The sequence below is a fragment of the Numida meleagris genome, chromosome 4 (genome assembly GCF_002078875.1).
Source record: "Numida meleagris isolate 19003 breed g44 Domestic line chromosome 4, NumMel1.0, whole genome shotgun sequence".
In the NCBI taxonomy this organism is placed as follows: Eukaryota; Metazoa; Chordata; class Aves; order Galliformes; family Numididae; genus Numida; species Numida meleagris.
Genome location: NC_034412.1, coordinates 90,168,952 through 90,183,950, shown reverse-complemented (window position 1 = coordinate 90,183,950; position 14,999 = coordinate 90,168,952). Strand labels below are relative to the sequence as shown.

The 14,999-nt window shown below is 48.8% G+C and overlaps 1 protein-coding gene across 6 annotated transcripts in view; it reads left to right on the top strand.

The window, feature by feature from the left end:
* Positions 1,569-14,999, top strand: part of FGFR3 (fibroblast growth factor receptor 3) — a 52,353-nt gene continuing 38,922 nt past the window's right edge. For all 6 annotated transcript variants that reach the window (XM_021395294.1, XM_021395292.1, XM_021395291.1 and 3 more), the window contains exon 1: positions 1,569-1,755. In XM_021395294.1, coding sequence (XP_021250969.1) covers positions 1,584-1,755 — 172 coding nt within the window. In that variant the 5' untranslated portion in view covers positions 1,569-1,583. The remainder of the gene's footprint in view (positions 1,756-14,999) is intronic.

Genomic DNA, 14,999 nt, shown 5'->3' with positions numbered 1-14,999 from the left:
GATGCCAAGCGTTCCCAGCTCTGATATTTGCATCTATTTTTGGTGAGTGAGCTGCTGCGTCAGGGGATTAGAGCAGCGCTGTGATTTCTCCTAGAGCAGCGCTGTGATTTCTCCGTGAGTGGAGGCATCAAGCAGTGCACGTCGCTCAGGTGGGGCGGCTGTGGTGGTGCGGGAGATGCCCACAATATCCCACATGGGCGCTGCTCACACACCGGTGACACTGCGTCAGATTTCACCACAGCACAGAGCCCGAGTAGGCTGTGATTCCTCCTGTCCATGACAAACTTCTGGTCCTTGGTGGGTGAAGGAGCGCTGGCGGCTTCACTTTGGGGTACAGTGGACAAGTTCCCTTTCACCACGCCCAAGCGCTGCCGTCCCGGGTTGCACGGACCCACAGACCCCTCTTCAGCCCTATCCTCCCGCCTCCCTTCAGAAAGCACACTCTTGCCGTTACAGGGCCGCAAAACAAAACCAACGTGCGGACGTGTGTCCCGGCACAGAACTGCCGCGGGACCCGCAGCCAACCCACGGCCGTTCGCTTCGCTTCAACCCCGGAAAAAAAAAAAAAAAAAAAAAACGTGCGCTCCCTCTCCCTCTCCCCGCTCCCACCTCCCCCCTCGGGCCCCCGCTGGGGCCGGGCGCGGAGCGGAGCGGACGGCGGGCGCGGCCCCCCGCGGCGGCAGCGGGGCGGGGCGGGGCGGCGGGGCGGGCGGCTCGGCCCGGCGGGCGGGGACAGCGCGGCCGCCCCGCTCCGCTCCGGAGCCGCTGCGGGCAGACGCAGGAGCGCCGCGGCGGCGGGCGGGAGGCGGCGGCTCCTCCATGCGCGGTGCGCGGGCGGCCGCGGGGCTTGCGCAGGTAGGGAGGGCCCCGCCGCGCTCAGAGCCTCCCCGGGCGCTTCTTGGATCTCCCACTTTTTAATCGCTATATTTTTTTTCCTTTTATTACTTTGTTTTTTCTCTTACTACTATTTTTCTTCTGTTACTATTTTTTCTTTCTATTACCGGTTTTCTTGTATTACTTTTTAAGTACTATTTTCCCCTTTTATCACTTATTTTCCCATTTTATCATTTCTTTTCCTCTTTTATCACTTATTTTCCTCTTTTATCACTTGTTTTCCTCTTTATCACTTATTTTCTTGTTTTATCACTTATTTTCTTGTTTTTAATCACTATTTCCCCTTCATATCCCCATTTCCCTCTTCTATCCCCGTTTCCCCCTTTTATCACTTATTTTCCCCTTTTATCACTTATTTTCCCCTTTTATCGCTTATTTTCCCCTTTTATCACTTATTTTCCCCTTTTATCGCTTACTTTCCCTTTTTCTAATCCCCATTTCCCCCTTCTGCCCCCATTTCCCTCTTTTACCCCCATTTCCCCTTTCTACTCCTATTTCCCCATTTATCCCCATCTTACCTCCATTCCCCTTTCTATCCCCATTTCCCCTCTCCCCCCCCCCCTCGCCCACCGCCACTCCAAACCCGGGAGGACCGTGCGGAGCTCCTCCCGCCTTCAGCTCCTCTCTCCCTCTCCCGGCAGCGCAGCAGCGGAGCGGAGCGCTGAGCGGCGGCAGCATGCGGCCGAGGGATGTCTGAGGCGGGCGGCGGTGCGGCGGCGGCGGCCTCGCTGCCCCGGAGCCGCGCCGGAGGGATGCGGGCGGCCTGGGGCTCCGTCTGGTGCCTGTGCCTGGCGGCGGCCGTCGGAGCGCTGCCGGCAGCGCGGCGGCGCGGAGCGGAGCGGAGCGGCGGGCAGGCGGCAGGTAAGGAGGGCAGCGTTCGCGGGGCGGATGGGAACGGCCGGAGCGGGAGTTATGAATGAACACGGTGGGATCCTGCGTGGTGGTGGTGGTGCTCCGGAGGGAGAATGGTTTTTGAACGGTTGCTGAAAACGCTGTCGCGGTGCGGAGTGCCCTTCGGGGATTTGTGCCTCCTGTTCTTCGCGGACCTTGGAGGTGCGGATGCTTCTTAGCCACCAGCAGTCGCAGCTCATTGACTTAGGGACGAGGCGTTGGGGAAGGAGCCGCTAAATATCTCCTCTCGAGGAAAAGTCGGACAAAAGCTGCCTTAAGGAAAAAATCTCTTAGGGTGGGTTTGCAACTTCTCGCTGATCCGCCTCGTCTGCTCCCTGAGCCTCTGTTTGTTTTTCGAAGGCCCCTCGCAGCCCCCTGGCTCCGGGGTTGCCTGTACCCGGCAGAAAGTTTCCATTGTTCGCCATTGGGTTTTGGAGCCCCCATTGCCAAAAAAGTGACAGGGGAATAAATGGGCTTCGCGGAGGCCGGGGGTGGGGGCATTACTTTCATACTCCTTTTGGTTAAAGCCATAAATCACGCCGGGGGTTGGTTTTGTTTTCGAGAAAGTCCTAATAAAACCCCAGATTCTTAGTGTAACTCGTTTGGCTCATTTTTCACAGCCAAAAGAATTGATTTATGGGGCAAACACGGCAGTGAGCGCATCAAGGTGGGCGTCCGGGAGGAAGCGAAGGGGCAGGGAGCGTGTGTCAGACTCTGCTCTGTCATCTGTTGGACAGTTTGGAGGGGTTAACCTGGAGGGACATCACTGCTTTGAGATTTCCAGTGGAAATCATAGAACTGTAGAATCACTTGAGTTGGAAACCGTCAGGATGAGGCTCTCTTGCTGGTGTCGGTGACCATATGGGTGTCAGTATCAACCTGACAGTGGCCATGCGGGAGTCATTGTCAGTGCCTGGGAGTGGGATGAAGCTCTGAGCTCTCTGGGCTTGGTTCCCCATGGGCCAGCCAGTGATGTCCCCGAAGGTGACACAGGCCACGTGGATGGGGATGTGGGAAGCCCGGCATCGCCCATTCCGCAGCACCCACTGGAGGGGGAAAGGTTGTGCAAAAGAAACTGTAAAGAACATAAACTCTCTGAGCCGGGTAAAAACATGTTTTGCTTTTCACCTTTTGAATGGAATGGTAAAAAGCAAATTCTTTCTCCTGGTCAAATGGGCCATGGGGTGTTGGCTCATTACTGAGGGTTGTTGTTCACCGGGCTTTGCATTTACAGTCTAAGGCCTTATTTTCCATAAAGGGGCTTGGAAGGATTTTTCCCCAGTGATCTAATTCTCCACACGGGGCTGTGAAGGCTGTAACAGCTACTGCTTTGTGCCTATCCCCAGCTCCATAAAACGCACATTGAGGGGAGGCGTTCTGGAGGTATGTGTGTGTTTGCTAATACGGACGCGCGCTGCTGGCGGAGGTGGAGGGGTGCAGGTTTTAACATCTCCGCGGGGAGGTGTTGGGCTGCTGGCAGGAAGGAGGCAGATGGCGGGGCTGTTGCTGAATAGAAGCTCAACTCAAAACACCAGGGGCCTCATCTGGGCTGAGTTTCTCCCCTCTCCCTTTCTCGGGGCTGCCGCAGGAAGAACAATGTCAAAATTTTCCCCCCTCCCCGTTGTGTTTTTTCTCCTTTTTTTTATGAATGAAAGCAGAGAGGCAAGGCAGGAATGAATGTGTGTGTCATTCAGGGGCTATGGCAGAGATGATTAGGGAGGTCAGTGAACTCCTTTGCAGCCCTGAGCATGCGGTCACTCTATTCAGCAGTCACAGAATAGACATCCCTATAAAAAAGCCCGTCCAATTTGCATTAGTATTCAGATAAAGATATTACTGGGTACGATTTGTGCATGTCAAGTGACGCTGCTTGCTCTGAGAGCAGGGCTGACCAACGGCAGCGTTTCGCTTTGCAAAACTTCTGATACCCATCCCATCTCCCAGAACTGTATACAGGAAAAAAGGGAATTTCTGGGATTCCTGGTACCGGTGCTATGGAACTGTGTGTGCGCGTTGAGCTCTGAGGTTTGTGCAGAAGGCTGAGCTCTGCTGGGAGCCAGGACTGATGGTCCCCTGGCTGTGGTCACGTCACTGAGCAGAGTGTGTGAATTCAGGTTCCAGCCCGGCAAGGGCACGTAGGGGCTCTGGTGACTTTCCCACTTGGAAATGACTGGGGATGCACTGGCTGGGGCTGATTGGCTTTGTGCAGCCGATGGCAGAGGTTCAGGCTGCCCTGCTGGGCTTTGTGTACCCAAATGTTCCAAAGTTCACCCTAAACTGCCCTTGTGCTGAGTGAGTGCCACACGGCACCGGAGTGGTTCCCTTCAGGAAAGTGTTCTGAAACCCTCTACAAAAGGCCCTTTGTAAATGGGTAGTGCTGCCAATCTTGTGCCCGAGACCTGAAATCCTTCAGATTCAGAGCTGTGAGTGATACGATGCTGAGATAAAAAGTTGATCCATTTGTTCTCTAAGAATAGCTGCAAAAAAAGATAATGAAGTCCTTAATGATGAGTCTAGCATATTTTACTGAGGAATGAAATAAGAGGACAGAGGAAAAGGTGATTAAATATGGCTTTTTTTGGTTGTCCCTTACCTAGCAAATAGAGTACCAGAGAGCCAGTGGCAGTGCAGGGACTGACTCATTACGGCACCTGATAGCGGCTCTATAGCACTGCATATAGACAAGGGTCACTCCAATTAAATCCGAGGGTTTTTTTCCTTTTAATTAAGACTTTATGAACAGCCACTAGGTAGGGAACATGATGAAAGTAAATCTGAAGATTGTGTAGCAAAGTGCTGATCTGCTAATTAAATCCTGCAATTAAACTAAGCCACTCTGACCAGCACGTTCACTTTTATGACTCCCCCTGACACCGTTGGGAAGTGTCCCTGTCCAGCAGCCCCAGAACGGGTTTTGGGCTCCTGGCTGCAGCACCCACTGCCCCAGGACCGATCCCATCCGATCCTTCTGCCTGGACAGAGCTGAAATGTCACGTGAAGCTTGGAGAGTGCTTTCCCCCAATCTATAACTCTGGTAAACAATTTTTTTTCTTCTTTAGTGAGCTGCGATGGCCAACTGGGGGACATTTGAGCGGGCGGGAGCCAGTGCCACGGTTTCAAAGGAGTGGGGGATGTGGCCGCATCGTCCTCAGTGTCTTTGGCACTTTGTAGTATATGTGGGTGCAGATCAGGAATGCTACAAATTTGCAGTAGCTCTATTAAGGATACAGTGAAATCCCCTCCTAGTTTGGTGAGATTTTCCCAGCTAGCCTGAACCCAGGCGTCAATTAAACCCACTCGATTTTTATTTCCTTTCCCCATCTGAGAGGACTTCCCTTTCTCCCGGTGTGCTGCATGCTCGTAACTTTCCCCGTGCCCTGCCAGTCAGTCGGTCTGGCTCTGCATAGTGTTTTGTCGGCTTTTTGAAGCAGCCTGCTGACTCAGCACCCTCCAGAGGAGTAGTCCCACAGCACCCCCTGAGCAAACTGCCAGCTCAACCATGTCTGAAGCCATGTATGAGGTCTTTCATTTGCCTTGTGACACCCAGGCTTTTTCTCCTGGGCCTCCTCCATAACTTATCAGCTCCCTGTTGGCCACTCTTGGGGCTGTTTATCTGGTGATCTGGTGAAAAAATGGTGCTTTTTCTCTGAATTGGAGCTGTCGGCCCTGGTGCCCCCTTCCTGATAGCTCACAGCTCAGGTTGCCAAGTGCCAGAGATAGGATGTAGAACCCTGCATGAGTGGAGAAAGGCTTTTTTTCCTGCGGTGATAGCGCTGTGATCCTGATGTGCTTTCCCCTGAAGTATCAGCTCCTTGGCTCGAGTGACCAGGAAGTTTCCGTAATATCAAAAGCAAACAAAAAATGTGCGATAGCAGCGGAGTAAAACCTTTGGTAAACTTGGTAGTTAAAATGTGAAAGGTAATGAGACGTAAACCTGCCCTGTATCACCCTGACAGGGGGGTTGCAGTGCCCAGGTGGACGGGGAGGTTAGCTCTTATTTTCTTCTGCTATGACACTCAGGTTACACGGTTTAGCAAAGCTTTTTTTCTTTTTTTCTTTCCCAAGAATCATGGTGCAGCAAAGCGAGAAAACACTTCTCCAGTAACTGCTTCAGTTTCAGATGTATTCATCTAAAAAAGGTGCGGTATTCATAGCGGAGGGGGAGTCAGCTTTAGTGAGCTGGCATTGCTTTCCCAAAGCCACAGAAGGGAGGAAGATAAAGACTTGGTAGAATAAAAAGGTTCTATTAAAACTTGGAAGCGCCTTGGAGTTTCTTTATCACGCAGAACCGTATGCAAAACAATTACCATGTGCTTACACGTTCAGCATCTGTGAGAGTTTGGGGCCGTGCCATCTCCACAGGTTGCGAGGGGTTAAATGTATTAATGACTCAGAAGCAGAGGCTTCCAAGGCTGCGGGTGAGGGAAGGACGCAGGCTGGGGCTGCTCTCTGCGGCTGCAAAGCTTTGTGCACTGCCCCGCAATGGGTGCCTGCACCCGGTCCTAAGAGTTGTGTAACGCATTCTGGAATGTGCCAGCATATTTTTATTTGTACTGCTTTTGGGGTGGCATTTTCCTTGGGAAACGCCAGATACTCATGCATGGGGGCAAGGAGGTACAGGAGATAGTCCTGGATTTAGATGCTGAGATCAACTCTTACCAACTCCATGCTCTCCCCATCCAAGGGCTGAAAATCTCTCTAGAATTGGAGTTTTCTTTTTACTTGGATGCTTGGCAGAGTTTATAAAGACCCTTTGGGGCAGATTTTTCAGAAGTTTCGCTGTCCACTGCTGCTTGTTGTCCTGTAAAAGTCATACCAAGGTCCTCATCTCGTGCCTATTGAATCCCAAGCAGAAATTCCTGAGGGAGCTGGCTGTAGCCCTTCATAGATTGTGGTGGGAGCAACTGTTGAGCAGAAATAGAGATTGTTTGGAAAGTTTTCTAATGACTCAAATGAGGAAATTCAAGGGTGGGGATGTGCCTGGCTCTACCTGGCTGGGGCTGTCTGCATCCCATCCCATCCCATCCCGTCCCATGTCATCCCACCTTCACTGTGTACCAAATGAGGCTAGCTCTTGTCTCCAGCTCCATCCTGAATGCCAACGGATGGCATCACAGTGACCTGATGTCATCCTGTGGGTCTGCAGGAGAGCAGGAGCTGGTGGCATTTATGGTAAAGCAATGGCACTCAGCAGTAAACCCACTAAGAGCTCCCCTATTTCTTTGTGCAGGCATGGAAAACCACTTTTCTCAGAGGATTATTGTTGTTTTTTTTTTTCCTCCTATTCCACCCCCTTTCATGTGCAAAACTCAAGAGCAAGAAATTCCCTCCCAGCAAAATATCTCAGCAGCTTATTAGGAGACTGTAGGTCTTGAAGTAACTGGTTATTGGATTTTTTTTTCCCCCCTAAATTTTTTAACTTCTCTGAATAGATCCTGAGGGCAAGAATTGTACTGCTTGCCAATAGCAGGATCTGGGCGAGACAAGCATGCTGCTTCCCCACCGTGTGCTTGGGATATCAGAGCTAAAGATGAGGAGGGAAAGCAGTTGCAATGGGAAGATTAAGGAGTTAGGTGCACGCTGACAACTCACATGTGCAACCCAAGATAAACCCTGAATGAGCCCGTCTTTAATTAAAAGAATGATCGGAATTAAGCACAGCACCATCTCTCCTGATCTGTATCATGCGCATCCCTACGAATAAAGCATTTCTGGGGAGGGAGAAGAGAAAAACGCCAGATTCTAATCTTCCTTTGCTAGCCGATAGGTCCGCCTTTTGAAAGGGCATATTTCTCCCTGTCTTGGACTACCCGGGCATGTTGACAGTAAACAACTGTCACTTGGCAGTTTATGAAAGAGGGGGAATGTTGAAGAAAACATGTCCAGTTTAAATAGTTATGTTAATAGGCTGAGGATTCATGCAGGAGTGGGGCGGGCGGTAAATGGAGGTGCATAACTTAGCTGGTATTTACTGCATTAGACACGAGCTGCAGATGAATACTGTTGGAACAGTAGGGAACGCTTGCAAAATCAAATAAAAAATGCATTCATTTTACAGCCAGCGTGTTACGCATGCTCCCACAGCTTTGCATGAAAGCATGGGGTTTTTTTTGTTGTTTTTCCAGGGAAAACTCAGAAAGCCTCTTTTTATGCAGCGCGGTGGGTTGGGCACCTGGTGAGCGGAACCGCAGGGCTCCCAGCCCAGAGCTCCTTGGCCATCACCTTCTTTGCTCCTTGCAGCCTCCTTCTTCCTGAAGCTGAAGGAAGAGCAAGCTGCTTGGAAACTCGGCCTCTCTCTTTGCAAACCGATAAATTACAGAAAGGAAGGCAAAAAAAAAAAAAAAAAAGAAACAGCAGGTGGTGTCCTCTCTGCATCCCTTCCTGAAATTTCTCCAAATCCATCACCCACCTTCTTGCAAATGGAGTGCGTGTTGATCGAGCGTGAAGCATTCCTTCCTGGTCATCCCAAAGGCATCAGTGTCAGCAGTGTAATGGGTGAGTGCTGAGTGTCGAGCACTCAAGATCTGTAATCGGGCATAAAAAAAAGTTTCAGGCTTTCCAGGCTGCTGATTTCCCTGCCTTGGAACCAAGGGCGTAAGCCACTGTTGGAGTGTGCTGATGTTGGCTTTTGGATACCCTGTAAACGCATGTTCTTGTCTTCACCCTCCTGTACTCCTAGCTTCCAAGCCTGCTGGGATACAGTATAAATACAGTAAATACCATAGAATTTGACTGTAGATACTACGTTACAGTTACCCCATGTTTCACTTAGTGTTGGATATCTCGGAGAGGGGTACCTTGCTGCTGGAACCTTCTCTTGCCATCATTTCTCCTGTGTGACCCCACACAGCATAAACGCTTCCTAGGATGAGAGGTAATGGTGTTAAATTGTTCCAGGGAAGTTCAGGTTAGATTTTGGGAAAAAATTCTTCTCAGAAAGAGTGGTAATGCATTGGAATAGGCTGCCCAGGGGGATGGTGGAGTCACCATCCCTGGAGGTGTTCAAGAAACGTGAAGATGTGGCACTGAGGGACATGAGTTAGTGGGCAAGGTGGTTATGATTTGTCTCTTGGACTAGATGATCTTAGTGGTCTTTTCCAACCTTAATGATCCTATGATTCCATGAGCCTATGCATCTGTGTGCTGTGTAAAGGACAGGCTTCGGTGGAATGTGTTAGTCCTGGCAGAAAGCACCTGAAAGCTTCTCAGGAGCTTTCGAAACCTGTGTAAATGTTTGAAGTGAGATTTTCATCCCGTCTGCTCCCCTGCTCTCAGTGCATAGCAAATGAGGTGTGGACAAGTGATGCAGTCTTTGTTGGAATGGCTTCGCCCATTGCGTGTGCCTGGCTGTTTTGGGATGAGGAGGAGCAGCTGTAGGAGTAGCACACAGCAAGGAGGTGGACATGACTTTGAATTAGCTGCTGGTCCTCTGAAAGGGGCCAGAGTCCAGGCTTTGGGTCACTGTGCTCAGTGACCTCGCTTCTTATAGGTACATGTGTCTCCGTGGAGAAATAGGTGAAAATATGAGGTGGTTGTCCAATATTATGTCTGTGCAAGTGTTGCCGTATGGTGGTTCATCCACCCGTCACACCCATCCTGCCCAAGGCAGCCCACCTGGAGCTTGCCGCCTGTGCCTGACTTTCAGACAAGTCCAGACTGCTGGCCTTGGTTTTTATCTTCCATGTTTTTTGTCGGCAGAAGAGAAATGGCTGTTGGCTTCCTCCTTGCCCTTGCCCATTGCGATGCACAACCCTGCTGCCACAGTGGCACCCAGTGGCATCTCTCAGGGAACCTTGGGCACTCGTTGGCAGAGAGCAGGAGGTTTTAGACATGTTTTTATTGGGGAAACAGAGGAAAGCTGGGAAGGTCAGACCCAGGAACGGGGTCAGAGAGCCTGAGGAAGGTCCCACAGGCAGTCAGGACCGGCCGTGTCCCAGCACAGGACCCTCTGCAAAGCACACGTTTCCTTACAGCAGCATTAAAATAGCTGCATGTGGCGGTGTCAAACCTGCTGCTGGCATTTCTGGAGCCCAGCATGGCTCAGTACATGGAGGACAGTGATTTGGGAGCATTAAAACTGTTTGAAGGGAGTGGGAACTGAGACACGCATGACTTCCTTGAACTCTCCCTTAATTTATTACGTGCAGTCCAAAACCTGCTGTAATAGATACGGTTGCACGAGACCATTAAAAGGCCCGTTCTGCTGAACCCGATGCCCCGCTGTTGCTGCTGGAAATGATAAAACACCACACTTGGGCAGGATGGTATGCAGCCCTGTGTGAATGCCTATGCATGTATGCTGGTAAGTCCTGCTAATTTAGGGATTGTTTTCCAAGTCTGTTTTCTATAAGTCCGTAGACTTAATACAAATAAAGAGCTGAGCAAGTTTCCTGTGAGAAGCACAGAACAAACGCTAGCGTGGGATTTGAATGCAGAGAGGTGAAAACACAAATGTATACAGAAACAGCAAGTCAAACAAGCTGAAAAAATACGGTAACGTTGTTTTAACAGAGCAGTGAACTCCAAACCTCCTGCTCCCTTCAGCAGCCTTCTTTACAGAAGAGAAATAAAAGAATTTTTGACGTCCACTGTTTTTACCATCTCTGAAGGGTAGGAGTTGAGTTTAGCACAAGGACAAAGCGTTCCAGTATTAATGAGATGTGCTTTCTAAATAATAAAATCTGGGTTTGCTGCTCGTGACTTCAGATTGAACTGGCTCAGACTTCATGAGCAGGAGATTAGTGTTGGGCTCCTGCAACTTGGGTACCTGGCACCTCCATCCCGCTTGAGGCTTTGAAATAACAGGCTTGGGTTTGAAAGATGCTGAGCCAGATCAGGCTCTGCATTTCAAGCTCTTAAGCACTCTTAAAATCTGGTTATTCATTTTGATGCCTAGATATGGATTTCTGGGCTTAATCACTGACCTTTGCATTTCAAATGTTTGGCCTTTGTTTTCTTTGCTAAGTACGCAGACAGAGTGGCCCCCAATATTTTTTTTTTTTTCCTTTTACACAGCTGAAAACAGCCGTTGGAGAAGCCTGGAAGTTCTGTGTCTTATTAGTGAGAAATAGGGATCTTTGAAATAAGCCATTTTATGTAACTCAAGGGAAGCTTACAAAAAGGGGAGCATTTACTTATTCATGTAAACATGATCCGTAATATATCTAAACCCCACAATCAGTTGGAAAAAAAACCAAACCAAAACTACCCTAAACCTTTGCCCTCTCTTAATCCATGTACGAGAGGGTTTTTTTTAGATGTACTTTTTTTCCCCCTGAAATAGAGGCAATTGATAGGCTCATAAACAAATACCAAACATAAAGTCCTAATCTCCATATAGAGGGGCCTGACCCTTTTTATGGAGAGAGAGGGTAGAGGGAGGAAACAGGGCCAGGAGTTTGAGGTTTAATGCTTATTAAAGTTTTAGTGGGTGGGAAAATGCAATCAATAAATTTTGTTTAATGCCTCGAAACTGGTGTTGGTTTTCACTAGCTACGCTGCAAAGTAGTTTTCATTTTGAAACTAGGACACTCGTAGTTGGAATGACAATTAATGTGGAGTGAATATGGTCCCAGTTGGAAGCCGGTTTTTGAATAGCATGAAAACTCCCCCCACCTCCCATCGCTGGCTCAGGAGTATGGTAGCTTCCGCTTTTAATTAGCGGGCCAGGCAAAATTTAGCTCATTGTGTCATTCTGCTCTTTTGGCCAAATGGCTAGCTTGGGTTTCTCCATCTTGCTGTCATGAGGCTGTTCTTTTCATTTTTCTTCAGTTTTGGTGCGGGGAGGAAGGGGGGCTTCAGGATCCTTAGGATTAAAGTCATTGTTCTGGGGTATTTACAGCCAGCTGCCTGCATTAAATGAAGATTAGAGGAGCACACATTGGAAGTGCAAGGGAAACACGGAGGAGCTGGGATTTGGTCACTGCATAGCTGTGAACCGAAGGGGAAAGTTTGGGGCGGGCTTTATGGCAAATTTTTTCTGCTGCCGCGTGATCTCCAAGCCCACTTCAGAGACTCATTGCGTTTGACCATGCTGGGAGTTGTAGCGGGGCTCCAATTCTTTGCGTCCCATGGAAAGTTATTCTATGGTGAACCTCAACTGGTGGGTCTGGTGACTACGTAGTATGTCAAAAAACTCATCTGCAGAGGCACTGAGAAGGTGGTAAACGTTTGGCTAGAATTCACCAGATAGCTGAAAACTTGCTCCAAGCTCAAGAGCTCCAAAAATGATAAATTTTGGAAGGGTTTTAGGAAGAAAATAAGGCTGGAGAGAAGGAGCCCAGAAGAAATAACCCACTGATTTTTTAACAAAACTTAAAAATATTCCCAGAGATTCAGTTTCTCTCCTTTCTTTGTGCCTCATGGACCAGTCATCTGTGTAAAGTGTAGTTCTGGTTGCTGATTGCCTACTGCATGTCACCTGTAAAACCCAGCCAGGTGGCCTCCTCCAGGAGGGCAGCACAGCATGCTGATGCTTGCAGAGCATGAGTTTGCTCAGGACCTATGCCCCATGGGGGTTTTGGTCATTTCAGCATGTTGCTGGAAACAGATCCTGCTGCAGTGCAGGCTGGAGATGAGTTTTGCTCTAGCCACTGAGAAGCCCCAGTCTTTGCCTCAGTTTCCACAGGTTTCCATTGGTTTTAGTAGGGGGTTGTGGTGGTTGCTTCAGTACAATGATGAACTTTTTGAAATTCCTCAGGCACAAAGAGTGAAAATGTAAAACCCCAACCATTTTGTGGTGGGATTCATCTATTGACACCAGGCCAGGACAGCCTGGCCATCCTGTGCAGCCAACGATTTTATTTGGCCTCCTTTCTCCCTTACAAGTCACTCTCCATCTAAAAGCAAAGGCTGAGTTGGCCATCATTCTGGAGTGGATGAGAGGCAGACTCCAAGGGGATGGCCAGTGGTCATGGTCTCCTGTGGTCCTCCTAGAATTAGTGCAAAAAAGTGTCCCATCACTGCGCTGTGTAGGAAGCAGTCAGGATTGATGGTGTTTGGCCACCACAGTTGGGTGAGGTGGTCTGGTGGAGGACATTTCATATCAATTTTATTCAGAAAAAAGAAGAAGAAAAGCACGCAGAACTGTAGGGATAGACGTAGGTTGTAATTGGTAGTTGCTGCTTTTTTGTTTGTTTTGCATTAGAAGCTAATGAAAGTCTGGCCAAATTTTAAGGAAAATACCCATCAGTGTCTTCTCATTTAAGCCAGAAAACTCGCAGCTGAAGGTTGTTCTTGGGACAGCAACCAAAGCTTTGTGTTCCTGTTCCTGGGGTTTTGCATTCCCATGTTTGTTGGGTGTAGCCAGGAGACCCCTTTGATTTGTTCTCTTTTTTACTCCTTAGGGCTTTGCCAGAGGGAAATCCTCCTGGCTAAAGTGTTTTTGTAACTATTTCAGCTTTGTGACGATTTATTTCTCCTTCTAACTCTCGGCATCTGAATTGGGTGATTGGAGAAAACAGTCCATTAAAAGGAGGATACTGTAGAGTCCCGATGAATCCTGTTTTCTACTTGGCCGGTGGAACAGAAAGCTAATTGCCAGTAGTAAATCCATTCAAAGGAGGGCTGGAGGGAGGGAGAAAAGCTAATATTCCTCCTTGAATGCCATTTAATCTCTGAAACCTTTCATGCAGATGTAAATTAGGATTTGCACAACAGAGTCAACAGTTGCTCCGTAGATAAGGCAGATTTGCAACATCTGCTTTTCCATTTGAGAAGCCCTTCCAAAGTCGCTGTTGGGGATAGCCAAGCTAAACACTAGAGATTTTTTTTTCTCCCATAATCTCTTGCTTTTGGAAAAAAAAAAGAAAAAAGGCATATGACTTGAGAACTAACCCTGGTCATCATTCTGCAGATTCTCTAGGAAAAAAGTTTGCTTTCCTTCTAATGCACACACACATATATAGAGATATATATAAACAACCCTGGGAGGTAATGGAGTGCAGCACACTTCTTAAGGTCTTTGGAAGAAATATTGGCTGGTAACAGTTGCATAGACACTGCAGTGGTAATACTGAATAAACTGTTTACCTATTATTAGGAAAGCTATTTTAAGTTTTTCCAGGGGAACCCTCACCCCACACTGGAGCAAACATACAGAACAGGTGAAAGATAAATTGACCCTTTCAGATGACTGAGGCAAACTGTGGATATGGTTTCCTAAAGGTAATTTTCTAAATCACAGCTTAGGTTTTTACAGGAGGGACCAAGTCAGTTCACTTCCAGAATTGCCCAAACTTTGGGGAGAAAAGAGAGGTTGATTCCCATCTCTGACAACAGGGCTTGCTCTTCCTGGCACAGAAGCCCTCAGCTCCCAGTGTGAGGACACACAGGCGAAATGGCAACTACAGTTTGAACAGAGGAAAATATGAGACACCAGAGAGCCTCTTGGTCCATGTCACAGAAAAACTTCACTGGAATTTTCGGGGGGGGATCAGTATTCTACTCAGAGCTGCTACTGAAGGTGCTGAGCCTTGAGCCCTCCACCGTGGGAGTGGCAGTGGCAGTGTGGTCAGGACCATTGACTGATCAGATGCATGATGAATGGCTGTGCCCCGGTTTTGTGGTGCTCCCTTGAGAAGGTGGAGCTGAACAGGATGCTCCCAAACACTGGGTTTTTTGGAAAAGTGGAGCTGTGGGAAAATATTCCAGTGGGAACATCATAGGCGAAGAGAAATAGGGGAACAAAGTGTCCTGGAGCTGGGGGTGACTGCACTGTGCAAGGTGGTGTGGGGTCCGTGAGCATCCCACAGGCTCCATTATCCCTCACTGCCCGCAGCAGCCCTCGTGCTTCTGGCATTGCACCTACAAATGGTCCTCAGCCCTAGAGAGGGCACCAGCCAAGGTGCAGGTTGTCTTCAAACTTTTGGGGAGCCACAGGCAGTCCAGGAATACCCCCATCCACCTCCTCATCCTTTCATGCATGAAAAGCCAATCCCTTTAAGCACACCCTTGAGCACCTGGAGCTCCAAATCACACAGAAAGTGAATTATCACTGGGGTAATAATGTAAAATGAAGTATCTTACCCGTAGAAGTGAATCCACACAAAAGCATTTTAGGGTTGCTGGGCCAGCTGCTCCTCATTGTGGAAGGTACTTACCATATGCCTTTTTGCTCTGCCAAAAGGTCCAAAAATTGCCAAATTGCTGAAAATTCCCACTAACTGCAGCCCATGTGCTGCAGGGAGCAGTGGTAGTGCTGCAGGCACTGAGCT